This window comes from Crocodylus siamensis, chromosome 1, assembly GCF_052110815.1.
Source record: "Crocodylus siamensis isolate JL-2025a chromosome 1, ASM5211081v1, whole genome shotgun sequence".
Taxonomy (NCBI): domain Eukaryota; kingdom Metazoa; phylum Chordata; order Crocodylia; family Crocodylidae; genus Crocodylus; species Crocodylus siamensis.
Window position 1 is genome coordinate 319,332,110 of NC_143395.1, and position 20,268 is coordinate 319,352,377.

General features: G+C 40.8%; 1 protein-coding gene across 1 annotated transcript in view; it reads right to left on the reverse strand.

Moving 5' to 3' along the window:
* The window catches only part of IPO5 (importin 5), a 73,804-nt gene that overhangs the window by 6,830 nt on the left and 46,706 nt on the right, over window positions 1-20,268 (reverse strand). The window contains exons 16-23 of the mRNA XM_090023197.1: window positions 16,722-16,854; window positions 16,514-16,635; window positions 15,731-15,827; window positions 13,687-13,859; window positions 13,077-13,188; window positions 11,786-11,841; window positions 6,152-6,274; window positions 5,506-5,725 (exon numbers count right to left, since the gene is read on the reverse strand). Of these exons, the coding sequence (XP_089879323.1) occupies window positions 5,506-5,725; window positions 6,152-6,274; window positions 11,786-11,841; window positions 13,077-13,188; window positions 13,687-13,859; window positions 15,731-15,827; window positions 16,514-16,635; window positions 16,722-16,854 (1,036 nt within the window). The remainder of the gene's footprint in view (window positions 1-5,505; window positions 5,726-6,151; window positions 6,275-11,785; window positions 11,842-13,076; window positions 13,189-13,686; window positions 13,860-15,730; window positions 15,828-16,513; window positions 16,636-16,721; window positions 16,855-20,268) is intronic.

The following is a 20,268-nucleotide window of genomic DNA, read 5'->3' on the forward strand; positions in this document are numbered from 1 at the left end:
GACCGGAAGTACTTCCAGTCCTCTTCTGGGTCCACCATTGAGTATGTGCCCCACCCCCACCTTGGTGATCAACCCTGGGGGGACCCTGGGTGCCCCCCAGACCCAGGAGGCACCAGTCACTGAGCCGGGGGAGCGCAGGGGGTTCCCCCAGAGCGCTTCCTGGCAAACCTGAAAGTGGACCAGAAGTGCTTCTGGTCCACTTCCGGGTCTGCTCCTGAGCATGCAGGGGACCCCCCCCCACACTCCTGTGGTGTGCCCCATCTACCCCACCATCCTGGCATTCATGAGCTGCCTACTACCTTGAGGCATGTAGAAAAAAAAACATTTAAAGCTGTGTCTATGTCCGAATTGCCAAATTTTTCCGATGCATTTGGAGAGTTCCGATTTGATACGGAGAGATTAAAGGGTCTCCTGATTTGATTCAGAAATTCAGCCACCAAATCAGGCCGAATCGAATCAGGGACCAAAGCTTCGCACAGCCCTAGTACATATGTGTACGCACTACATAAGATATGCTAAGGCTCTCCAAAAGGCCAGATTAAACAAGTCTGCTACAACTACTTTGTTTAAAAGTAGGGCTGTCCAACTGAGCAGCTGTATAGAAAGTGGGCTTATGACAGGTTCATCAGATCTGAACACTAGACTTGTGCAGGCCAAGCTGCTGTTATCATAGTCACCGAATCCAAGTTTTGTCAGAGTTTAACTTAAGCCAGTTCGTATTAATAGAATCAAATATGAAGCTACATAGATCTGGTGTCCAGGAAATAAGGAAGAATTTGGTAAAGAAGCTGGGTTTGAATTCCCTCTAGAGCAGAACAGTGTATTTTTTTCTCACACATACATCCATTCTTGGACATCTCATCTTAGGGTGACCCTATAGAAATCTGGGACACTGCTCCCCGCCACCCTGCTCTTCCAAGTCAGCAGGCAGAGCCAGGGGTGGGGCAGTGTGGTACACTGGGCAGCCAGGAAAACAGCGGTGCCTACCTGCCTGCCTAGCACACTGCCACTCCACTTCCCTGCTGGACTTCACTCTGTGTCCCTGCATTTCTGAGATACTCATTCTGATTCTCACCAACTGGCTGAGACTGGCCTTCAAAATCTGGGACTATCCTGGCTAAACTGGGACTTATGGTCACTCTACCTCATGTGCCAAAATTGCTCTGAATGTTTAAACCTCAGCCATCTAGACCAAGTATAGAAGCATCCATCACTAAATGGCTCTGTAGGCTGAGATGGAGTAAGGGCTCTCATCTTCACATCCATGAGGTGCTTACTTGCCAGAATTATTTCAATCAGCCCTACCTTGAATACAACAAAGTTTGACAATGAAGTTCAGCATACTGTGTGAAAAAGACTAAGTGACCCATGAGTCCCAAACATTCCCTTACAAATTAATGATAACCTGTGGTGATCTGAAACCTCTCCTGTAAAAAGATATAATATTGCTCTTATGTTCTATGCATAAATCCAATATCTTTTATTAGACCAACTAAAATAGCTGGAAAAATTCTTCTTTGCAAGCTTTCAGGTACAAACACCCTTCTTCAGGCAGAGGGAATATCTGAAGTTGTTTTTGTGCTCTTTCTGGAGAGAAAAGCCAGTATGCAAGAATATAGGTCAATGAAAATGCAAGCGTGTGGTAGTGAGGGTCAGAGGGGTGAGAGAGGTGGAGGAAAGAAATGGTGACCTGGAGACAGAATGTAGTTGGTAAACTGTAGAGAAGTTACCTGGGGTATCAGATGGTAGGCAGGCTATAATGTGCCACAAATCCAGTGTCTATATTTAGTCCATGATTCTTTGTATCCAGTAGGTTGAAGTGAAGTTCCTGGGCTGATCTGCAAAATGCATTTTGTAAATTCCCTTTGAGGATTAGAGAGAGAGTGGTTACCTTGTGAGAAAAGTGCACTGACAAGTATGGGTATTTTTGTCTTTGATAGATTTTTCGTGTGCTCTCTCCAATCTCTCAGTTCTAATCCTCAAAGGCCTCTCTCTCATCCAGGAAGAGCACAAAACAACTGCAGATACTCCCTGTGCCTGAAGAAGGGTGTTTGTACCTGAAAGCTTGCAAAGAAAAACATTTCCAACTATTTTAGTTGGTCTAAGATATCAGATTTACCCAAAGAACCTTGTCTACCTATGTCATTAGACCAATATGGCTACAACCAATGCCCCTGAAATATTGCTCTTATGAATTTTCCAAACAGGGGGTGGAGGGGGGAAGAGAGGGGGTGGGGAATGAGAGAGAAGGAAATCAATATTAGGAAAGTCACATTTTACTGGTGCAATCAAAGCATAGTAAAGTGCTGTTGTTGCTATGGTCATAGCTCTGGTACCACAGATGATCCTCCAGTTCCACTGACAAATCTTTTTCTAATAGGCACACACAAATAAGTAACTGTACGCGTTGCCACAAACAAGACAAACAAGAAAGCAACAATAGGCAAAGCAAGTTGATTGGCAAGGTTTCTCACCGCCATGGGTGGAAAGAAGGAACTAGAGGATGGCTAGATCTGCTGTGCCTTTTAATGCCTGCCAGTAGATGGCACAAGGAGATCCAGGACAAAAGCCAGCCTGAACAAGCACTATTACAAGAAATGCAACTGCAGCAATATGGGACTTGTTCCACATAAGTGCATTTATGTGGACAACAGGCTTGAGAGAAGCCAGTGCACTAGATGCTTCCCTACCATCTCCTTTTTAATCAGAGCCAAGGTGTGAAGCAAGCAAGAATTTGCTAGAGCAGTGGTTTTCAACCTGTGGTCTGTGGACCTCTGGGGGTACACAAGCTATATGAGGAAAGGCGAAGGGACCTGGGACTCTTCAGCCTGAAGAAGAAAAGGCTGAGAGGGGACCTTGCAGCAGCTAACAGCTACATTAGGGGAGTACATCGAAGGCTTGGCAAGCAACTGTTCACCAGGGCACCCAAGGGGGAAACCATGAGTAATGGCCATAAACTCCTGGAAGATCGATTCAGGCTTAACATAAGGAAAAACTTCTTCGCAGTCAAGGGTATTCAGACTGTGGAATAAGCTCCCTCCAGAGGTGGTGCAATCACCCACCTACCCTGGAAATTTTCAAGAGACCTTGCTGGGGTCACCTGACCCCCAGTTATCTTTCCAGCTTGGTGCAGGGGGCTGGAGCTGATGATCTTCTGAGGTCCCTTCTGGCCTTACAATCTATGAATCAGTTGGGTACAAAACCAAAAATGTATTGGTTTAGATCCAAAAATCTCTTCCCCCATCTCTCTCCTTCAAATGCCTGAAGGTACTACTAACTGTGTGTTCAGATTTTGTTCTGTAAAGATATTCAGAAGTTTGTTCCCATTTACCATTGCTGAAAAATGTCATTAAACTATAAAGCAATAGTCAGAATGACAAGTGTCAGTTTTGGACAGGATACCAAAGCTTCCATCTCAGTGGTGCCCAACCTTTTCACCCTGAAGACCAGTGCCAGGTCTATAAAATGGGCCAGATCTGGCTGGCGAGTCCATGCAGCTTGACCCTGATCTGTCCTCCTGGCTTCCACTGGGAAGTGGCCTGGCTTCAACTAGGATGCATGGGAGGAAGGGGAATAAGGATGTGTGCATCAGATATAGTACTCCATGGGGAGAGGAGTGTCTTTTTCACACAAAAGGCCAGAGGTGAAGGCAATCTTAATTGTTGTCATCATAACTGGTCAACTAAGGTTGTTTTCCTTCAGCCTAATTTCCTTGTTCCTTTAATCCTATATCTTGGCTCAAGTACTTGAAAATCCACTTTCAGTAGCCTCTGTGACACTTATTAAGCTCTCCAACATTCCAGTCTTTGGTCTGTTTGGATCCTCAAATAACCAAACTAAAACCAGCTGCTCCATGTGGATAATCTGTCCCACAATTTGATAGACCTCTACATAACTCCAAGAGCCACAATAAGAACAAAGCCTAGACTGAACTTCAGGAAGATACTGACTGAAAGTTCAAGGGCTAAAAACAGAGACTTCCCACACTGAACTCTACAGTGATGCTCACATTCTTAAGCCAAACACTGTTGGGTATAGCTTAATAAGGATAGATTTATTTTAGTTACAGTATAGTTTTTCATCTTAAAAAAGTTCTAGTGTATTTAATTTTAAAATTGTATCTAAGCACACCACAGAGTAACTAATGCTAATTGTATACTGAACATTAAACTAAAAGTAAATAATGATAGAGGCCAAGTCAAACTCAAGAACAAGATTGTTTGCAGTGGAAACAAATGAACCATCAGTAGGGATCAGTTTTCAAAGACAGGATCCAAAGCAGTAGCAGATTGAGAGTACAAGATAAACTTTCCTAAATAAATATTTCCATCATTGGTTTGTGGCAGCATACAACACGTTCTGGAAGAGTTCCAAAACCAGAGAGGTACATCAATCTGGGCTCATGGTAGAGGTGATATCTTTTATTAGACCAACAAGATTTTTGCAAAAAGTTCTTTAATTGCAAGCTTTCGGCTTCATCAGACACTGGGGAAAAGATTGTAAAAGTTCTCCTGGGTAGAAATGAAAGTTCATATTTCATAGGACTTCACAGAGGAGTCAATAGATAGAAAATTCCTCAGTTCCGATTCCTACTTGCATTTACATGAATCTTGGGACAAGGTATGTCTGATCTGTCAGTCTCACAATACTTGGAAGTGGTGGAAAAAGGTGAGACAAGGCAGTTTTATATGTTTTTATATGTTTTTGTAGCAAGCAGGAAGTGTCAGTTATAAGCTGTGTCCTTTGAATAAAATGGATATAAAAATCATGTTGCGACTTTCTAGCATACCGAAACATTTGTTGTCAATTCTCATTTGTTCAATCACATGGCTTTCTGATGTAACACCAATGAATTAGCAGTTTACCTAATTTAAGTACCATATTTTCAACTATTTTCTTGCAAGAGTGACTCAAGCACTAAAAAAAGTAGAAAACACCATGCCCCATACTGTGGGGGCCGCTTAAGAAACCTAATTTAATGTTACTGGCTGTGTTGTAAAGACTGGAAGGTAAACTATGTAGCAAATGAAAACTCTTCAAAAATGCAGCTAGAGCTTTGGAAATACCGGATGTTCTGGGGAAAAACAACTCCAGTGACTTAAAGATTCCTGACCTCCCCACTTGGGGAGAACACAAGCTACTTTTGGACACCTCTATTTTTCTATACAAATTATTATAGCCCTCCAAAGCAAATTGTTTACTTTTACCTTTACAGAGATGTACTGACATGCTACTGTTGTATAGAAATCAGATATTTTGCTCAGTACAAATAAAAAAAATACTTGAAATATTTTATCAATTAAAATGAGGATTGCAAACAAACTGACAAATGGTAAGATAAATTTGAACAGCTTAAATAATTTAAGCTGTCATAATACTCTTAAAACAAATATTGATATTTTATGCCATCACCATTAACCATCTATTAATGCTGAGCTAGTATTTCTGGTAATATCAGGTCTTGTGGTTCACTATTTATAGAAGACAATTCATAAACATACATACCTGTGCAAAAAGGACGGTAGCTATCTCCACCAAACTGTGCCATAACTCCAACACCATAAGCAGCTGCTTGCCTGACCTCTGGGCTGTTGTCACATACTGACTGTAGCATTGGCCTCAGGAAATATTCAGCGTATTTGAATGAGGAGGGACTGCAGTGCTCTACAATGTCATCAAAAATACATAATCCCCACTGTCTGTCAGGCCATGGCCTATGTGGACACTGGATCAAGGAAAAAGGTCAAGATTTAGACTACTCTAGAACATATCTTTATTTCAATTGTCATGATTGGTCTACACATGAATAAGTGATTTTATCTAGTCTAATGTTTATAGTAGTCAAACCTATCAAGTCCCATACCATGTGCTACATTGACATAGACACATTTAGATATTAAGCAGTAATTATTCCCTCTAGCTACACTGATTGCAATGCTACAAACAAATCAAAGTAACTGAGGGTAACAATGAACATAAATTGAAGGAAAGATGCTTACAAACCACATCAGTTCTACAGCTCTCATGCCTGACCTTTCCATTATAAGCTCTGATTCTCTGTCTTCTTCCATGAAATCCCACCCTCCTTCCCTGCAATGGGCAATGCAATCTCTGACATGAGATTTAAATTAACAGAATTCAACATACTTACGATTAAGTTGACTATTAGGGGTAACAGCTGTTCAAACCATGGCAGCACCTTCTCCCTGTAGCTACTGAATATTGAGTGCAAAATATCTGATACTTTAGTCAGAATATACACATCACTGTCATCCTGGTTGGAAAAAGATAACAGAATTGGAAGTACCATTATTGATTAGGGTTCTTTAATATTAATGTTGTAAAATTGTTTAAAGCAACTTGATGAAAGGACATTTCTTAGTAACTTAAATGTGAAGAGTGCCATTTTACAATTCTTGATTCAGTATCCAAGCTGACACCACTTAAGTGTGCAACTACATCAGCCCAAAATGGTTCTTTTCAGAGAGTGACTATACTGTGACACTGACCAATACAAAGCAGTTGTTTTCCTATGCATCCCTTTTATATGAAGGGTGGGTCCCTTCCTTACAGTTACTGATTACTCCAATTTCTTCCACCCCCACTTATGTGGGAATGCTCATCACTTCAGTATTTCCATTCCACCTCCTTTCCCACTATTGTTGTACTTGTAATTAGTGCCTCTTAATTCCTTCATATGCAAGGTAAAGGGCCAAATTATTGGGCTAGAACAACAAGTGGGATTTACCTGCACACAATTGAGAAAAAAGCATTAGCACAAATATGACCTTGATTCTCCTTGTTAACAGGCTCTGTTGTTAACAGGATTGAGCTACTTTGATTATTGCTTTCTTCCTACTAGGCATGTTACAAGTCACAGGAAGGAAGAGAGAGAGAGATTCCTATTACTCCCATCTTATGGCCACACCATTAGTAAGCCATTATTTCCACAAATCAGACATGACAAGGAAATAAGGATTTTAAAGCTGAAACGTTCAGTCTACATCTATATTGCCAATGTGTATACCAGGCCCAGACTATTTTTTAACTTCTGCATTCTGATTTCAAAGAAACAGAAGATTTAAAAGTTAACATTCCAAGTAAGACCAATTCTGAAATGAAATGGCTTAAACTGAAAGCTTATGATAAGATCATGAGAAAAACAATTTAACATACCAGTTTGTTTTTCCTAGAAGGCAATATTCTATACATTCTCACATAGATAGATAGATATCAGTAATTCCTGGTCATTTATAAACCTGTACTTTGCTTCAAGGCAATCTAACAGATATATGACATCAGACCATTCCCTATAAACAAAAATCCTTCTCTAGTAATTTCACTCAAAACCAAGAATGGCTTTGTACCAATAACAGAGGGAGGTAATTAGCTACATTAGTCTGAAGTCAGGCAGAAGTCAGTCAGGTAGATATACACCTTAGAATAACTAAGTAAAATTACAGTACAGAGCACAGACTTTCATGAACTTCTAACTTTTTCAGATGCTGTTCTTCTTCAGCGGCTGCTCTATGCTTGTCCTTTCACAGCTTCTGATGAAGTGAAGTGAACTCAAGTTCACTAAAGTTTATGCAGTAAATGTCTCATGTAGATGTGTCCATGTGCTGTATGTATGCATGCATGTCATGAACTTCAGAGAACTCAGTGCTATGGGTCCACAAAATATTCCAGCTTGTGTTCCAATTGATTCCCAAAGAACAATTTAATGGCTCTAAATTATAAAGGGGCTAGAATTTATACACTGCTCAGTGGGTACGTCTACATTAGATATTTACTGCAGAATTGCCTAATTAGCCCCACAATAAATGTCTCGGTGTCTACACATGTGGCCCAATAAACTCAGCAGCAGGCTAGTACTTGTATTAATGTACATATAGATGCTGATGTAGCTGGCTGGGGCACAAGGGTACTTCACTGTAGTAGCTGCCTTCTGGCTAGCCCCACACTGAAGCACCTTCATGCCCCAACCAGCCCCTCCGCATCAAGCTAAGCCATGTCAGAGCAGCCCTGGGCTGGCAGGTTGATCCCTGGACCCCTGCCAGGTGGGGCTGCTCCAAACTGGCTCAACATGCTGCGCTTCTGGGTGTATGTGCAAACACTGAGCCTGGGAGCAATAAACTCTGGTGCTCTATGTGCTGGAGATTATTGCTGTGCATTAAATATGTAAGTGTAGATACATTCAGTTTGTGTTTTTAGTAGCTTATAGTGTTCAACTGTGATATTTAACATAACTGTAAAACACAAAAATTGTGCTACGTTAGATTATGCCCAGTAAGAACAATAAGAGACAATGCAAGGAGGGTTCAATGGTCTTGTTTCTTTTTCCCTAGGCACTATTTGCTGCTTGGAAATTTTCATTTGGACTACGGAGCATATGTAGACCTCACAAAGTCCCCCTGCTTAGCATGTCAATGTAAATCCACAAAACACTTTACTACCAAAAGACTTCCTGGACTAAAGTCAACCCCAAAGTAAGAATAAATATTCAAAGCATTTAATAAATTTGTTATAATCTGCCCACTTCAAGATGGAACAAGTTGAAATTAGAATTCACCAGAAGTCCTTAAGACACCTTAATGTATCATTTATGGAAATGGCTATGCATGTCCAAGAAATAATGTTTTGCTCTACATTGTGAGTTTAGATCTAAGCTATCATGAACCCATGGAAAGCCTTTACATAATTAAGAGGGAAAAAATACCAAGACTGCTTACACATGTGAAAAAAAAAAAACCAAAAAAACCCCCAGCACTTTACTTTTAGCTTGGTGCAACCCCACACTAAGCACAATGCATGCCCTAAAGAGGCATCACATCAATTTGACACAGCTCGCCCAACATCTGTTTAGATCATGTGTTTCAGTAGGGCTTTTTGGTACTTTTGTCCAACAGCTGATTTATCTAATAGCTGATTCAAAGCACCAAAAAGCCCTGCTAAAACACACAATTTATACACATGTTGGGTGAGCCAGGTCAAGCTGAGAAGCAGATCAGGCTCGCAAGGCCCCTAAAAAAAAAGAAATGTAGAAAATTAATATTTCTGTCACTTTTGAAAGGAACCAAGGGCAGTAGGACCTAGGGGAAGCCTGGCAGGCCCACCTGGCCCAGCCTGGTTTCTGGGCTGGGAGCATGTGGCTGCCCCGCCCCGGGAAGCTCAGGTAAGGAGTGTGGGGGAGGGGGGAAGTGGCCCCTCCCCACCCCACACCGGGTGCCACACGCTGCAGCTGCTTGCAGCCCGTGTGGGGCTGCCTGTACCTGCTCCAGACAGCCCCACATGGGCTGCGAGCACCTGCAGAGTGGGGCATCAGGTGCAGGGCGGGGGAGGGCCTGCTTCCCCCCCCACACTCAGCTTTTCCCTGGGCTCCTTCCCTGCACAGAGAAAAGCAGCACCTCACCTGCCCCATGGCCGGCTCGCAGCCTGTGCGGGGCTGTCCAGAGCAGGCACAGGCAGCCCCAGGCAGAATGCGAAGGGCTGCAGTGCAGGGTACCAGGCATGGGGTGGGGCTGCTTTCCCCACCCCACTGTGTTCAGCACCACCTTGTAACCTGGTCCCACTGCCAGGCTGGCAGTGGGGAGGGTTACAAGCCGGAGCTGAGCACGAGGAAAAGCAGCCCCTTGCCCATCCCATGGCCAGCGCCCCGTGCTGCAGCCACCTGCAGCCTGCCTGGGGTTGCCTGTGCCTGCTCCAGACAGCTCCGCGTGGTCTGCAAGCACCTGCAGCGGGGAGTGCCAACCATGGGGCAGGTGAGGGGTTACTTTTCCCTGCACTCAACACCAGCTTCTTCCCTGCTGGCGAGCAGGGGATCAGGGCTGTGCGCTGCCCCCCCCGACCTGTACCGCAGAGCTGGGGGGTACTGGGTGTGAGTGTGCGGGGAGCCAGTGGGAGCACAGGGCCTGCACTGGTATCTAGGGGCCAGTGCTGGTGGGGCCCAGAGCAGGGCAGCAGGAGCGCAGAGTCCCAGCTGGCAAGGTCTCTATGGAGCCAGGTCAGCTCCCCCCTCTCCTTTCTGGTGCAGCCCAGCCTGGCGCCACAGACCCCTGCTGGCCTGTGCCCTGCTTTGGGCCCCACTGGTGCTGGCCCTGGGACACTGGTCCCAAGTCAGTGACCAGGGGGCAGGGCACCTGTCAAGGGAAGGGGATACCCATGCAGCTCTTGACAGCTTGCCAAAACCTGGTAAGTGGCCCTCCGCCGGAAAATAATTGCCCACCCCTGGCCTACAGGCTCTCTTAGTAAGTGAGACTGAAAAGTCTCTCTTTCATGACATAGCTTCCTCATACTAAGAAGCCAAGACTTGTTTTTGGAAGACAAACTTCTGAAAGGAGTACTTGACTATTGGGAGATTGGCTTCCATCTCAAATTCCCTATCATCTAGGAGGCCACATAGGTCAATAAAGGCAGGAAACTACAACTGTCAAAATATAGAGTACAGAGTATGGGTATGCCTACAGCTACAGTGCATTCATCAGGATAATTTACCCTGAACAGAACTTCATGTTACAACATCTAAAGATGCTTTTGGTACCTGAACTAGCTCATTTGAGCTTTAACTTGGGTTTCTACACTGCACTGAAAGAGAAGGTAAATTAAGAGGATCTGAAGCCAGTTCAACAAGTTTGTTATGGTTCAAATTGTAAGAGAATAGAGAAAAACCTGTATATACTGGGAATTAAAAGAAACTCTCACAAGCACCAAACTCTCTAATCTCTCTGCTCACTACAGTAAGTCCTAATGTTTGAAGTGCATCTGATGCCAAAATATGGAGGAGAGGATTACTGTATATGCTAGTATGAGGATGCAAAGCCAAAATAGGCATATAACTGGAAAAAAGTTCTAATGCTGACTAAAATACATGAATGTAATAAACAATACCAAAACAAACTTATTTCTCTAAATCCTAGAACAAAGGAGCAAAGTTTGTTTTTTTGTTGCGTTTCCAAGTTTTGACATAGTTAGTACCATGCCTCTTGCTTCTGTTGCTCCTTTGGGAAGAGGCCAGAGCTTTCTAGTTTCTAGAGAAACTAACGATGACTATCTTAATTTTGCTTACAAGAGCTTGACACTGAGGAAATACTGCCTCCCCACCACCTTGAAAGCAGGAAAACATTGGGAACTCAAGGTCCTACTTTTGTCAGGTCTGAAGTACTCTAAGTGAGCAGGTCTGTGAGGCGAAGGGCCATTAAATACCAGCAGTGCTTAGTACTAGATACCAAGTTTGGCCAACTAGTGTCCAGATTCTTCTTCTATAATTAACCTGATATTCTTCCTGGTCCTTTCCAATTCTAGTCTTTAATCTAGAAATCTAATGAAGGCATCTAACAGATCCATAGCTTATAGTTTTTAAAGTCATGTGCCCAAAAAGCATAAAAACAGGCCAGCTGTGCACAATGTTTAGAGTGGAAAAACTGAAATAAGAGTTGTTTTAAAAATATTTAAGAAAAAGCTTCTGGAATTAAATAAACACCCCAGACAAGGAATAACTATGCTCAAAAACCTCTTCCTTTAGCAGTTGGGACAGGCCTTTTATTATCTTTGGGTTCCAGGACATGCTTTATTTCAATGGACATACCTTATTTAGAAACTTCAAAGAAATATGCTAAAGATGCACTTCATCCAAAGAAGGACTATTCTCAAAAGACTGGTTGCAAATCAAGTTTGTTATTGTACTATAGCTTGTTACCACAGAGCAATGACTATGTGGAATTTAATGCGTGAAAAAAAGAAAGAAAGAAAGATGACATACAGAACAGAAATACCCCCAAAACCTTACTTCATCTTGCAATGACTCTTCAACTTGCTCATCATAGTCTTCATCTTGCCTTTTCACTAAAAAGAAAGAATGTTAACTTATTACATTATGATACAGGAGTAGTTCTTAAAGAAAAGAAAAACCCTGCAAACTGAAGTAGGAAAGGAGTACAGAAGCCAGGAATAGCTGCAAATTTGTACACAACGTTTTTTGAATGAGGTTGAGGGAAAAGAATAGTTTGTTGAACCTATTTCAGATTAGTAAGGTGTGTACATCAGGGCCTGGGGAAGCATCTATGCACCAAGGTCCCCCGGGGAAGGGCAAGAACTAATGGGCACAAACTGATTGAAGATCACTTCAGATTAGATGCAAGGAAAAAAACTTTACAAAGTCGAGTTCTGGGGGTTTGGAATGGGCTCCCCATAGAGGGATCACCCACCCAGGCAAATTTCCAAAAACCATCTTGACATCCATCTTACTGGGGTCATCTTACCCCAGCAGTCCTTCCTGCCCAAGTGCAGGGGGGGCTGGACCCAATGATCTGTAAGGTCCCTTCCAGCCCCTAACATCTATGAAACTATGGTTCCCACTGCCTTCACCTGTAACCAGCTTGTATGCTGGTGGCAGTGGCCACTGTCACCTCCTCCTACTTCCTATATAGACAGCTGCTTTCCCCAGGGGTCTGAAAATCTACCCCCAGATGCTTTGTATGGTACTTGACAGGGGAGAACACCTTTCCCTTCAATGCTCTCAGGGGTACCCTGCCTGCTTCTGCCTGCCTTGCCACCATGTGAAATCCTTAAGGTAAATGCTAAGAAATAAATTAGTTTTTGAAATAGGGAGCTACTAAAATTCAGACCATATGGAAGGTTTAGCCTCAAGTCTAAAAAAGGTTGACAACCACTTGTCTAGGATAAATGAGCATTCCTAATCCCCAAGAAAAAAAAAAAAGGCTATAAAGATTGCTTTACAGACAGAGGGGAACTGGAAGTTTTTCATGTTTAAGGTCAGGAGTAATTATTACGATCATCTACTCTGACTGCCCAAGTAACACAAAATCATGCCAAGCGATGGACTTAAACAAACAACCCCCCCCAAAACTCAACTATTCTTCATGAAAAGACTTCAAAAAGATAGAGAATTAATTATATCCCATTACATTATTTCAAAGGCAAATTACTAGTGTTACCTTTAGTCAAAATTACTGTACATTCTATTTCCAGACCCTGGATCTCAAAACAATATTTGTTTCTCAAAAAGAATTAAAACACTGGAAATCTTATTCTAGTGGTGGAAGATGATGTTAACTTACCCTGTCTTAATTCTTGATTTTTAAAGTGCTCTTCTAGTTTGCCTTTCAATATTCCTCCAAGCTCTTCAAAGTGTTCATTATTAAGGCATCCATCTCCCATAACCTCAATGCACTAGAGAAATTAAATTTGTGAAAAAAAACAAACAAAACCTTTGAAACTACACATTACAAATAAAAGTAGCAATAAAGTTCTAACATGCTTAAAACCATACACGTCTTATTGCATCTTGCTCCTGGAAAAAGAAATAAATATTCGAAATATATTATATTCAATTCTAAAATTAAGGACAATTTTCATTTAGCATGTTAGAACCATAAGAAGGTGTGCAGTGGGTAAGAATTTTGTTCAATACTCAAATATTTTAGGCTGGTACTTTGTCAGTGAGAATAAAAATGCGACCTAATCCAAGAAACTGGATTTTGTTAACAATATTAGATTGATAGTCCTTTGATTAATTATTTAAAAAGAGAAAAGATTCTATTGTCAAAATATCAGGCAATGTAGCTAAATGTTTCTGCTATTTAAGCTTACTGAAACTAATAGATTCCATTATTAATACTGAAAAAAAATACAAGCTATGGATGACAATGATATCTAGAAAAAGGTTACCTTTGCAAATGAATGCATTATTTCTGAGAGTACATCTGAATCTGGTTCTGTCCCAATGGCCTTGATAAGGGCATCACACATGAAATGCCACATCTGTGTGAGGTATTCTGGCCCACGAACTCTTGCACATTCAAGTAGCAAAGGCATCGATTCTGCTGCTGCCACACGAACACGTTTAATTTATTAAGGAAACAGTAGTTCACCGAGACCAAAACAATGAAGCTTTTATGACCTGATCTAAGCATCAGACAACATGCAACCAACTTCCCCATCTGAAACTATAATTGGTTCCCTCCAACTCCACTGCATAACTGGCTGCACATTAAAGTCAAAGATTAAATACAAAACCCCCAAAACGTTGGGCATATAAAAGTTGTAACCTATTTATAATTTAAGAGCAAAAAAGCAATTCATTAATTTACATGACTTGTTGCCTCATACTGCAACTTTTACAATTTTGGCAGATTTTTAAAAGATAAAATTCAATTAAATGTCTGACATTTCTTTGACTATCAAGCCATATTTGCAAAAAAAAATATGGGAGCTCTGTGAAATATTAAGAATTCCTGCCATGGTTTTACTCCTGGAATCAACTGGGTAGAGTACATGGCAAAATAGACATTACAAGCAGTAGAAAGCAGAATTTCAGTAAGTGTGTTACATTTACATTTAACAGACAAAATATTACTTTATGCAATCTGAATAAGCCTTTGAGTTATGTGCACCTACATTAAGTAGGGAAACTGAAAGCTGTCAAACTAAAATAAATAAAAAGCTAACGAAGCCATACTCTTTGGACTTTCTTTCACCCTAATTACATCTTGATGATGCGCCACAACCATATGATAACTATTTTCCAGCAGATGAGGGCTGGACACTAAAACATCATCAGTTCAAACCATTATCTTAGCTGGTCAAATTATATGTAGCACAACTTCCTAATGTTGCACAGGTGAAGCGTAAGAATCAACAACATGCCAGGCTGAGGGCTCACTGGCTGGGCAGCAGCTCTGCAGAAAAGGACCTGGGGGTTACAGTGGACAATAAGCTGAATCCGAGCCAACAGTGTACCTTTGTTACCAAGAAGACTAACAGTGTACTGGGCTACATTGGTAGGACTGTTGCCAGCAGATTGAGGGAAGTGATTCTTCCCTCTATTCAGCACTGGTGAGGCCACATCTATAGTACTGTATTCAGTTTTGGGCCCCCCCACTACAGAAAGGGCGGGGACAAATTGGAGAGAATACAGTGGAGGGCAACAAAAATGGTGAGAGGCCGGGGCACATGACTTGAGGAGAAGAAGAGGGAACAAGGCTTAGTCTAGAGAAGAGAAGACTAAGGGAGGTGGAGATTTAATAACAGCCTTCAAATACCTGAAGGGGGGTTCAAAAGAGGATGGAGCTAGACTATTCAGTGGTGACAGATGACAAGGAGCAATGGTCTCAAGTTGCAGCAAGGGAAGTTTAGGTTAGATATTAGGAAGCATTCTCTCACTGGGAGGGAGGGTAGTAAAACACCAAAGCAGGTTACCCAGATAAGTGGTGCTATCTCCATCCTTGAAGGTTTTCAAGAGCTGGCTAGACAAAGCTTTGGCTGGGGTGATCTAGTTGGGGATGGTCCTCCTTTGAGCAGGGGGTTGGACTAGATGACCTCCTGAGGTCCCTTCTAACCCTAAATTTCTACGATTCTATGCCCACATCCAAAGGACAACTTTACTATTCTTTTAGAGTAACAATTATTGCTGAGCTGACTTACTGAAAGCCTTGTTTGAAGGTATGTTTAACAAGCCTGAATCCATGATTCAGAAATCCCAGCTGACTTCCTGCCTAAGGTGCAGGGGCTGGACCCGATGATCTCATGAGGTACCTTCCAGCCCCTAATGTCTATGAAATGCTGAAAAAAAACTCTCTATTAAAATCAGAATTAGTGTAAAAAAACTTCAAACACTGTAAAACAACTGTTTCAAATTCAAAGGAAGAAGTCAGAATAGTTTTTGAAGGTTTTTAAAACTGCAAATACATATTTAAGTTCATTGATAGGATATCATCATGGAAATAGAACTTCAACAAAGGAACCATAAGTTTTACTACTTGTTCTGTATATTCCACAAATCCTTCCTTTAATTCCTTAGCATAGCAAACCTGAAATACAAAAAAGGTAATAATCATTATCATCATCACTTTAGGCAAAACTACCACTAAGATTTTTAAATTATGAAATGATCAGTAAGAAACCGATGTGGTGAGAGTTTATTGGTGCAGATGTGATAGTGGATTTACTTGTTACTTAACTGCAGTAATTGGAAAGTAGGTACCAATTTAAGAGCTTGTTCTGCCATCTAGTAAATTCTTTTGCAACTTTAGGTTAAAATATTTAAAGCTTTATTTATTTTTTAAGGTTACTTTTACTTAGAACCATCTGAAAAGGACACTCTAAAGGTCACTTAGAGCAAAACTTAAGACCAAAATGAATTTACTTTTTTAGAAATCTATTGCACAGGGTTTAAAAAAAAAATACAGCAAAGAAAAGTCTACATGAACAATCCCCTGAAGAATTCTGAAACTCAACTGCAGCAGTATGAACACAAACAAGAAGCACCCCACCACCCATCCACTTTATTAGACTCTTATCAGTAAGATAAACCAATGAATGGTTCAGCCCTCAGAACCTCACCTTGGCAAAAAGTACCACCCCCAAAACCAACCCACTACCAGTACAGTATGTGCAGATTTTATATTTGAACATCATGTCTAACAGCAGACAATTACAATTTTAATTCTACAGGAAGACTGTACACATAGCTGACTAGAATTTCTCTAGTACTCACCAGCATCTGGCATGCAGTAGCTTTTTCTTCAAGGCCTGCAGTTTTAATTCCAAAACTTTGTTGATCTCCTAAGTTAACAAATTCCCAACCATCATCGTCACTCATATTTTCCATATCTTGTGCTGGTGTGGAAAGAAGATATATTAAAATTAGCTGTTGCAGGACTTCTAAATAATCCCATCCCCCAAAAGTACTAGTTGAAACTTACTGTCTAGAAGAGCTACTTCAGGTTTAATTGATGCAGTCTTCATTAAAGGCCCCATGACAACAGGAAGGTACTGCTGAAATTCTTTACCCAGAATCTTGCACATTCTAGCCCATGCAGAGATCATATATGATATCTATAAAACGAAGGCAGAGTTTTCACCTTTCAACATGCATCAGAACAAGAGGGAACAAAATGAACTACTATACTCTGCATTACATAGTAGACTAATAACCACGATTAGTGTTGTTGGACGGAAGAAGTGTTCAACACAAAGAAAATCTGATTCTACCTGCAGGCTGTTTTTTCAAAGCATGGCTGCTACCAGCACTTATATCTGTCTGTGTTCACTTGCATGAAGGTATTAGCAAAATGTTGCTTCCTACCCTTACATGTTCCAAATATGGCAGCTTTAGAAAAGGTGATATTTCTGAAGTAGAACCCCTCAAACCCCAAGTCTCCTTCAAATAGGAACATGTAATTTGTAACGTTAGGGTGATTTACTGAACTTTATGAAATATTAAATGAATTAAGGGCTGGTTCACCGAAGTTTTTTTTTGCAGGGCAGCAATTTCTCATTCACCAAAACAAAAAGGATCTGAAAGGCTCTCAAACGTACAGAATTTAATTAATCTTATGAATCAAACATCTTGAGCTATAAAAAGAAAAGGTTGCATACTTTCAAATTTATTGATGGAAAAAAACCAAAAGTACTTTTACAGATTAAGACTAGCTGCCACCCTTCATTTGAAAGTGTTCTGTAAAATTATTTTTGTGTGAAGTCACAACACTAGTGGCCTTCCCCTTGAAGCAAGGCATCTCACTGTCCAGAAAATAAACTTGTAGGTTTCATCAGCTATTATTCTGGTCAGATGTGTCCATGACAGATGTAAAAAGCCAACAGAAAGCTGAAAAGAAAGCCAAGGACAAAACCAGAGCAAACACTAAAAACATAGTCCACAGAAAGTCTAAGAGCTTTTGGGCCAAGACTGACTGAAAGAGGAATTTTGAACCGTGGGCAGATATATTGCTTTTTGTTCATATCCTGCTGTGGTGAGGGAAATAGGATTCCATCCATATTTTTGTAAATGGACAGGATTGCAAAGGACTCCAATTCCATCCAAAACTAATACTATTTTATGCCCCACCTCACCCAACTGAAATAACCTGAACTAATCAAATTTTTGGCTTCCCCTTCAGATTAGAAACATAATACCTTTTAAAACCATCACTGACAAGCAAAAAGCAATTTACATGTGGTACTGACAGACACACAAAGCAAGAGAGAGAAGTTTCCTTCAGTAATTGATAAAACATTCTTGTAAACTTGTAACTTGTGTTGAAAATTTCAACCTTTATCTCATTAAACAGAAAGTTATGCAAATTCCATGCCATGAATATTAACTATTTTGCCCCCTGGTTTGTTCGTAACATCACTCCCTTCCAATTCAGCTACAAATTATTTTTGATAAAGGTGGGCTTCTGAGGTAATACAGTTTGTGTTTACATGCACAAGCTAGCCTGGCAAATACAAGCAAGCAGACTAAGGAACTTGAACCCTAATTCTCGATTGTTAATATCTGGAAACTGAAGTCAGTTTTTATTCTGTTGAAAATAATTCTCACAGGGTTTGCCTAGAACTGCTCAACAGAACAGATCCACGTACGTATAAAAAAAAAAGAGTCCTCCAAACTATTAGGTACATCAACCATTTTTAAAAAATCCAAGCAGTGGTAAGAGCTCAACTTTACGAAATTGAATTAAAATAGATACAAAAGATAGACGTTTACAATTTCTGTACTTTCCTGATACCAGAAGACACAGCACTAGTGAGCAGGATTTAGTCTTATGATTCTATTACATTTTACACCTGACTTGTTCTACAAAAACCTGAATGAAGACTAGTGAAAAAGTTATGTGAAGTGTAATCGTGCTTTGATACTCTGCAACTACCTTATTTCATGATAGAAGCAGCACTTGATGGTCCTTGCTAGATTTAGCAACTTTGAAACTAAAAACTGTAGGTTACTCTTGCACTTTTTTTTTTTTTTTTTTTTTTTTAGAAGCGTGGACTTGAAAGGGAAATTGAATCTTGAGAACAGTTCTCAATGGTTAAAAATCTCTTTGCCAATAAAACGTTGAAAAAAGCCTGGTGAATAATTATGTTATACCTTTGCATTTTGGCCTTAAGAACTTTAGCATAGATACTGATTATGCCACCCAATGAACACTCCCCTTTAATTCCCCTTTAAGTCCATGCTTAATTATGGATTCTATATATGTAATTATAGAATTATTAGATTCTATATATGTAAAATATGTAAGTTAGTTGGATTCTGTACCTGGAAAATTATAACAATCAGAAGGTTGTGTTGAATTCTTCCCTCTGCAGTCTTCCTGCCCCACCTAGCACCTGTACCCTCCACCCCCCAGTCTCTGCCTCTAGCTCTGCCAAATCCCTGCCTCTCCCCACTCCACAGTGTCTGCCTTTTCCTCCCCACCCAACTGTCAAAAAGTCAAGGAAGATGTTGCAGTAATGTGGATACAGAGGACAAGAACTTGGGCCAAGGGGTTTATAATTTCACAATTAAAGAAATAAGAAAGATTATACTATAGGCTGCCAAAGATTTAGAAGTCTGAGTTTAAGACGAGGCCTAGCTCATCAGTTTGAGGGACTGAATAACGATGGTGTGTTATGACCAAAGGAAGAAAGTACAGTAAAAGCTCTGTTACCTGGCATCCCCTAGGAATGGGGGATGCCGGATAATAAAATATACCAGTTGAGTGGCCCAGCCTGCTGCTTTTCCATCCACATCTGGGGAGTCCCTCCACACCTCTGACCACATGGCTGTGGGAAAAGCTTAGGAGGAAATTGAGAGCTCTGACCTTGAACTCATTGCTACACATTCCTAGATTTCAATCTGGACAGGAGATGTTTGGTGTAGTAAGGGAGGTTTGCAGGTCATCAGCATAACTATATACTCTTTGACTTTGTGTTTGAAGATCAGATTAGCAAAATGCAGGATATAGAAATTGAAGAAAAAAAAACAGAGGAAGGTCTACTGAAACCCCACAAAAATGGTCAGAATCCTTTGAAGAACATGCTAAAATGGCTGGCTAAAGAAATAAGAATCAGTAAAGACCTGAAACCCAAGAGACTAAAATTTTCAAGAGTGAAACTGCATTATAGGTGGCCAAGATGAGGAAAAACAGGGACTGATTTTGAGGCAGCTCATCAGAGGCTTTGACAAAAGCAATTTCACTTGCACTAAAAACTGATGATCAGAGGCTTCCATTATCCAAGCTGGCCTGGAGAGCATCTAAGACAGAACTGGAGAATAAGAACTCTAGGAAGTTAATTATAAAGCAGAAAATACAATGATCTTAAGAATGAGAAGGAGAAAGGAGATAGAAAAGGTGGAGATGCAAGTGGGATCAAGTGTAGAACTTTTTTTTCTTTAAGATAGGAAAAAACTGAAGTATGTTTTGTAGTGAGGATGAAGCACTAGAGATTAAAGAGAGCAATGGAAAGGTAAAGAGAGGCAGGATA